The following is a 7,905-nucleotide window of genomic DNA, read 5'->3' on the forward strand; positions in this document are numbered from 1 at the left end:
ATGTGACTGGGTGGGACATCATGCTACATGTCAGCGGCATGATGCCCCAGTGATATAGATCACTATAAAACTGACACGCTGCAGACATCGTAGTAATATGACTGAATTTTTTTTAAAGCTACGTTAAAAATCCGAATCTCTCTCTCTCTCTCTCTCTCTCTCTCTCACACACACACACACACACTTACACACACACACACCCTGCTTGAATACAACTGAATATGATGAAGTAAGTGCTAGAATAATATGAATATCATGAGGTACTTTTATACATGTTATAATGACTGAATATCATAAGTACCATTTATACATGTAAGAATATGACTGAATATCATGAGGTATATGTATACATGGTAGAATACAACAGAAAATAACGAGGTACCTGTATACATGGTAGAATACGACCGAAAATCACGAGGTACTTGTATACATGCTAAAATACGATCGAATATCACCAGGTACTTGTAAATATGTTAGAATACGACAGAAAATCTTGAGGTACTTGTAAACATGCAAGAATACAACCGAATAACACGAGATACTTTGTATACATGCTAGAATACGACGAATATCACGAGGTATCTATATACATGCTAGAATATGACTGAATATCCTGAGGTACTTTTATACGTGCTAGAATATATCTGAATATCATAAGATATCATGTATACATGGTAGAATACGACAGAAAATCGAGGTACTTGTATAGATGGAATAATACGACAGAAAATTATGAGGTACGTGTATACATGATATAATATGACTCAATTTCATGAGGTAATTTTATACATGAAAGAATATGACTGAACATCATGAGGTACATCTCTGTACATGCTAGAATACAAGCGAATATCACGAAGTATTTGTATACATGCTAGAATACGACAGAAACTCATAAGGTACTTGTATACGTGCATGAATACTACTGAATGAGATACCATGTATATGATAGAATACGACAGAAAATCATGAGGTACATTTATACATGCTAGGATATGACCGAAAATCGCGAGGAACTTTTATATATGCTATAATATGACCGAAAATCATTAGATACTTTTATACATGCTAGAACACAACTGAATATCACGAGGTACTTGTATATAATGTTAGAAAACGACAGAAAATCATGAGGTACATGTTTACATGCTGAAATATGACTGAATAACATAAGGTACTTCTATACATGCTAGAATATGACTGAATAACATGAGGTACTTCTATACATTCTGAATATGACTGAATATTACAAGATACATATAGACATTCAAACATATCTGCGGACAGTCTAGAATGAGACTGGATTTCACGGTGCAACGGTAGACATGCTTAAGTTCCTTTAGACATTCTAGCATGTGACTGAATATATCGTAGTAGATATACACGTAATCAAGTACATGCCGACATGCTAGAATACGACTGAATATCACGGGTACGTGTAGACAATTTTAAGTACCTGCAAACGTGCCAGAATGCAACACAATATCGCGAGGTAAACGGAGGCATGCCCGCAAGCATGCTACGATTCCTTTAATATCTCGAGCTACCTGCAGACATGCTAGAATGCCGCAGAATGTCAAGAGTTACCTGAACACATGCAAGGATGCAAATGAATATTACGAGGTACTTGTAGACATTCTAGAATGCGAATGAATATCACGAGGTACCTTGTAAATAAGCTCAAGTAGCTGTAAACATGATAGAATGCGACTAAACTATTTAAATGCTAATTACCTATACACGTGGCTAAAATGCGACTGAATATCGCGAGATACCTGTTCACGTGATAGGAAGCGACTTCATACACGCTAGAATGCGACTGAATATCACGAGGTACCTGTAGAATGCTTTAGTACTTGAACACATTCCTAGGATAAGACTGAATATCACGAGGCATAAAAAAGAAAACAAACTTTTTGCGATGAGGCTTATAGAGAATCTCCAAATGGGAATATAATTTTAGGACCTATAGAGAATCCCCAAAAGGGAATATAATAATTTTAGGGACTACAGAGAATCCCCAAAAGGGATTTAATTTTTTAACATTAACTATGGAGAATCCACACAAGGGAATATAATACTTTTAGGGACCACAGAGAATCTCCAAAAGGAGGTATAATTTTTAGGGACTATAGAGAATACCCAAATGGGGGTATAGTAATTTGTACGGACTATATGGACTATACTTTTGTTTTACCCATTTATGTCCTGCATTCTGAGATTTCTTTGAGGAGTTCTCTGTGATCCTTGACACTCTTCTGGTTTTGAAACTTTTATGAAAAGCCTCTTTGAAATACAAGAATTTGCAGTAAATTTCAAGTAATCTTCCCTCTCTTTCATTTCTGGACTGGTTTGAGGCAGTCTCACATTTGAATTTGACACAGACTGAAAGCCTCAGGTTAGAATTAGCGAAAACTGTTAACATAACTTCAGGCTAATATAAAATAATCTGAAATGTGCTTGAGTATATGTCTTCATCGACACAATTGTAATATAAAGCCCTGAAGGTTTATTCAACTTTACCCAGTTCTACAATTCCAAGAAAATCTTGTACCTTTCATGGATTCATTTCATTATCTACCACTATGACCCATCTACTGATTAATAATTCCCCGTGCTTCTGTGCATTTTACTCTGTATGATGCTGACATCGCATTTCATCCAAGATCGGAGATTGAGGCGGAGCAATCTTACGCGACAAAGTCAGCACAATGCAATATCACAAACTTAGACGAGTGGTAAATATACAAACACAATGCAATATCACAAACTTAGACGAGTGGTAAATATACATAAGGTGTATAAATTAACATGCCAAAATCCTTTGCTTTTTGTTTAGGAAAGACGGCCATGGGCAGACAGAAAAAATATCTAGGGCTGTAATGTTCAAAATATACTTTCGCAAACTAGTATGGTGTTTTTCAGGATTATGATGTCCATAACCATGCAAAATTTAAAAACGCATTAACTAAGTGAAATGAGTTGGCCCAAAGTAGCTTAGATTCAGCTCCGATCTGAATATTGTATAGTTTGCAATACTAACATAGATTTAATAATCTGTAAACACTTTACTTCAAAAGTGCACAGAGGGCTATAACCTTGTCATACATTCGTCTTGCATTGTTGTTGTTGTAGGGTTGAACGCCATTTTTCAGCACACAATAGGCTATACATGGCGGCCAGTATTAATGGCGGAGGAAGAACCCGGGAAAACCCCAGAAAGAACCACCGACTCACGAGAAGCTACTGGCAAGCTTTCTCACATATCCACATATGCTGAACCCGAGACTCGAACCCGCGCAGACAGAGGTGAGCGTTTTGCATTTGGCCAAGAAATAACTGCATGTCATTGTGTCTTATCAACATCGTAGTTAGGTTAATTTGAAACGTTGAATGACCAAATGCCAGACGCATTACAGTTTTTAATAATGATATTTAGACTGGCGTTTGTTTACAATAAGCGATCGGATGTATACATAACTCTATTAAACCTCCATGTTGGTTTGCTGCTTAAAATCACCCAGCCTTTTTTTTTTCGGTTGCAAAATATGGAATAATCTGCTGGCGTCAATTTCTGTTCATCTTAGATGAACCTTATTGCCTTACTTATTGAAGTTTTGATTGAGTATCTCGCCCTTGCCTTCACATCTATTACAGGCATTCATTCATTTATCGCCCAGGTAGAAGAATCGACAATAATACGTATGCTCGTAACAAGACGTCAAGCCAGCCGATCAGCTGATAAATTGGTAAATAACTAAGTGTTGGAGTCAGTCAGCCAGTAATGAAGGCTTTAGGTCAGTAAATTACGTTTACTTTAGAATGTAAACAACATGAATGAATGGAACCAATAAGCTCGCTTTATCTTGTCTACCTTTAAATTACAAATTGCAACATTGGATACATTTTTAAAAGCAATAAATTAAAAAGCAAAAAAAAATTTTTAACAAGAATTATATATATATATATATATATATATATATATATATATATATATATATATATATATATATATATATATATATGACTATCCAATGGTTATATTGCTGTGTGTTGACACAACTCTCTTTTTCTCCCTCATTTATTTAACTGCTGGTGCCATGAATACAACGATGAGAATGTGATACTTAGTCATGGCTGGCAGACGACGCGTACATATTTTCAATTCGTGTTTAATCTGAGTACGAGCCATTTACCTTTAGATCATGCCGCAGTGTATATGTACTTTAGGTGGCCTGAATTGGGCGTAACTGCAAATTTGAACTCAACGTAAATATCTTACTTTTACTTCTTCTACCAATAGTGGTAATGATCGGGGTATACTTGTTCTCTGCCATGGTTGAAACCTTAATGTATAGATGTACAGATATAGATAGATAGATAGGTGTTTGACGTAGAATTTTATATAAAAAAAAATACAAGCAATACTTACCGAGGCCTGGAAGGATGATATTGAAGACAAGACATGTAATGGCCACTGACCGTGTCATGGCCGGTATAGAATCCCTCAGGGAGGAGTCCGTATTCTCCCTTCTCTCCTCCTTAGGGGAGCTGCTTCTGTGGGAAATAGGAGGGGTTGACGTCCTTTGAAAATATCCAGGCAGTAAGGGCCTTCCGTAGCCTCCATAGTTATGTTTCCGTTGCATTCTAGGAGAGGGATTGGGGGTTGAGCCCCCACTGTAAACAATCTGCATTTTCACGATATGCAGAAATAAAACAATAGAGCAGTAATTCTGTGATAGTGTGACAGTTTTAAGTCTCCATTTCAAAAAGCCGGTTTTTCAAACAATGATTATATTTCTGTGACTTTTTGGTGAAGGAGTATGGTGTAATCAGTGAAGCTTTGGACATTAGCAGATGTATACAAGCCAAACTGCTGACAATACACGGATGACAGCCCGGCCTCCGTGGCAATAGAGATTTCAATGCAATGTATTCCCATTAGAATACGTGCTGATGTTGAAACTTCAATACAATAAAGCTTTCACAATCGCGATACTGTGATCACAAAGTAAGTTGGAAAACTCAGTCAATATGTATCACTATATATACTGCAGTCCAATGAGGGTGTCACTTCATCTGTTGCAGTATGTAAAGTACGTGTCAGGCTTTTGTCCACTTGGACATCACTAATGCTCCATAACTGACCTGTTCAAATATACATATTGATCTGCCTTCTGTTGTAACGATGACGTAGCCTATGTCACTGCTATCGAATTCCTTGTCCCTGAATAATCTGCGCCAACCCAACCGAGATTAACTCTAAGTGATCAACGAACGACGTCTGATCAATCGTAATGATGTCAATGGTGGCGATGATGTATATTGCTTTTATTGATCTTATCGCAGAGCTCCTTCATTTATCCACTAAGCGGATCCCATGTCGTCGTGTGACAAAACACGTTCCTGTTTTTCATCCGCTAGGTTGCCGGTTCTGGTTGGTTTTCTTTTCCCCTTTATGAAAGTAGTAACTCATATCCACTTTGCCGAACGACTCAGAATAATATTACAGAGGAACATAAACATCGGCTTATCTCAGACGCAGCGCATCATACTGCTTTCACTGATTGATTTATGTCACAACACAATGCACTGGGAAAGTTTTGACGTATTTGTCGGCTTCAAAGCTCTCACTATAGCTCGGGTCTTGTAGAGTCTGATATTGATCACCAACTGACCGGTTGAATTCTATGGTGCTATTCTCTCCAATTAACCAAACTGAGTTGATGTTATCAAAGTTGGTACGAGTATAGCCAAAATAGTCCATCTGTACATTTTCACTTCAGTAGAGGAAACATGCTTGAATTTGTGAAAAGGTTTATAATTCTATAATTCATAAAAGACTTTCATGAATACATTTTCTGACACTCACCCACTGATAATACCACTGGTATTGTGTGGCAGGTAAATACTTTACTTAGCGTTACTACTAAGTATCCCTTGAAACAGGTGTAGCATCTATGTTGTACAATTGATCGAAGTCTTGTACGGGCAGTAGCATCATGCAGTGTTTTAGTGTCGCATAACCTGTAATAAAAATAGCACCCTTTTTGATGCAGTCATATACTACGAAATTTTGTCAGAAATTATATCATAGAGGTCGATATAAGTAATGATTGGCCAGTTGACCATTTGCAGTGGTCGAGTAAGAAAAACTTACCAGTCACAGGCGGTCCATTTGACCATGCAAATTTCATTCCAGCCTGTACAATGGAAATCGGTTGGGCGTGTTGGTGATGAGTTATCGATCCTTAAAACTGGGTCATAGTGGCAGGTGTCGCTTATAGACTGAATGTTAGTGGTACATGTTTGGTTTTCATAGGAGTTGTTTTGATGAAAAACAAATATAGCAACAGATTATATTTCCCAACACTAAATGAATGCATGCCAGACCTTGGAAACATAACTGAAGCAAAATTGACGTCCTCCTGATTGATTGTTACTGTACATTAAAAGTAAAATGATTGATACCTCATTCCAAACATGAAGACTAACTTGAGATACGACACAATGGCTGCAATAATCTACTCGTTTTAGCTTTATACATTTTTCAGAAAGGTCGGTCAAAGGGTGACGCAATTTTGCGTGTGCATAAAGAAAAACCAATCCTAGATAAATATAAATGATCTATATTGTGTGGTAATAGGTCCTAGCCAATGGTAGACTAGGCAATTATACCGGTAATTGTCTGGGGTACGATTTTGTGTTGGGAAATGAGTTCACATTTGCTGAGTCTCCCGAGTTACCCCAAAATAAGTTAGAGTGTAGGTATTACTTACGTCAGTTAAACTTCTAAACAAAATATCATAAAATAAATAAAACTCAGCTATATGAATGGGAAATGTTTTAAGAAACAAATATTGAAATGAAAACCTGGTATGGATTTCAGGTACAGAATTCAAACCTGGATTTAGACCGAAGTCTAGAATGAATAAGTCTGATAATTGAAATTTGAAGTCCTACTGAAATTTAGCCAATCAAATGTCTTAAGTCTGGACATAGACTGTAAGGCATTCTATTGATGATACTATTTATAGTACTATTTATGATACTATTTATGCTACTATTTATGATACTATTATGATACTATTTATGATCTTTAAAACTGAAGCCACGGTTTAGCAGTAGAACAACGAAAATTGCTCTATAGATGTAAAATTGCACACCTGGGAGTCATTTTATTAAGTTACTCTATAGATTTAAAATTGCACACCTGGGAGTTATTTTATTTGATTACTCTTTAGATATACAATTACACACCTTAGATTCATTTTATTAAGTTACTCTATATATATAAAATTGCACACCTTTGAGTCGTTTTATTAAGTTACTCTACAGATTTAATATTGCACACATGGGAGTCATTTTATTAGGTTAATCTATATATTTAACAGTGCTCACCTGGGAGTCATTTTATTTAGTTACTCGTTACATTTAAAATTGTACACCCGAGACTCTTATTCTTAAAGGAAAATGTTCATGCATTCGCCAACACTGAGGAAAACTCAGATTTTCAACAGGAAAAAACAATCATTTTTTCAGGAGAATTCAAGACATCGTGAATATTTTAATTCATGGCGTCTGTTGCATTTTCTTCAAAACAAAGTCATAGTTACCCAAAAAAAAAACCAATAAAAAAACATATCATTTTAAAAACCTCAATTTAAGGAAGGCAAGTTCAGATGTTTTGTGGCACAGGAACCCTGAACTAAAGTTCTTAATGTGCAAATAATTTTAAACGGTTACTAAAATCAGTACAAAACAGAGCAAAGTCATCAATGACTATCACAACGACAACAACAACAACAACACAAATCTTCCAATATTTCAGTAAACTGTGTTAGAACTCATCAGTAATTGCTATTTAAGTATTGAAGAAAACGCTATAATAATATAACAAGAAAC

General features: G+C 36.1%; 1 protein-coding gene across 1 annotated transcript in view; it reads right to left on the reverse strand.

The window, feature by feature from the left end:
- Window positions 1–6,213, reverse strand: part of LOC149804537 (uncharacterized) — a 55,264-nt gene extending 49,051 nt beyond the window's left edge. Inside the window, exon 1 of the mRNA XM_089941306.1 lies at window positions 4,433–6,213. Coding sequence (XP_089797432.1) covers window positions 4,433–4,694 — 262 coding nt within the window. The 5' untranslated portion in view covers window positions 4,695–6,213. The remainder of the gene's footprint in view (window positions 1–4,432) is intronic.
- Window positions 6,214–7,905: the final 1,692 nt, after the last annotated feature.

The sequence above is a fragment of the Sinohyriopsis cumingii genome, chromosome 2, assembly GCF_028554795.1.
Source record: "Sinohyriopsis cumingii isolate HCF-2022 chromosome 2, ASM2855479v2, whole genome shotgun sequence".
Taxonomy (NCBI): Eukaryota; Metazoa; Mollusca; class Bivalvia; order Unionida; family Unionidae; genus Sinohyriopsis; species Sinohyriopsis cumingii.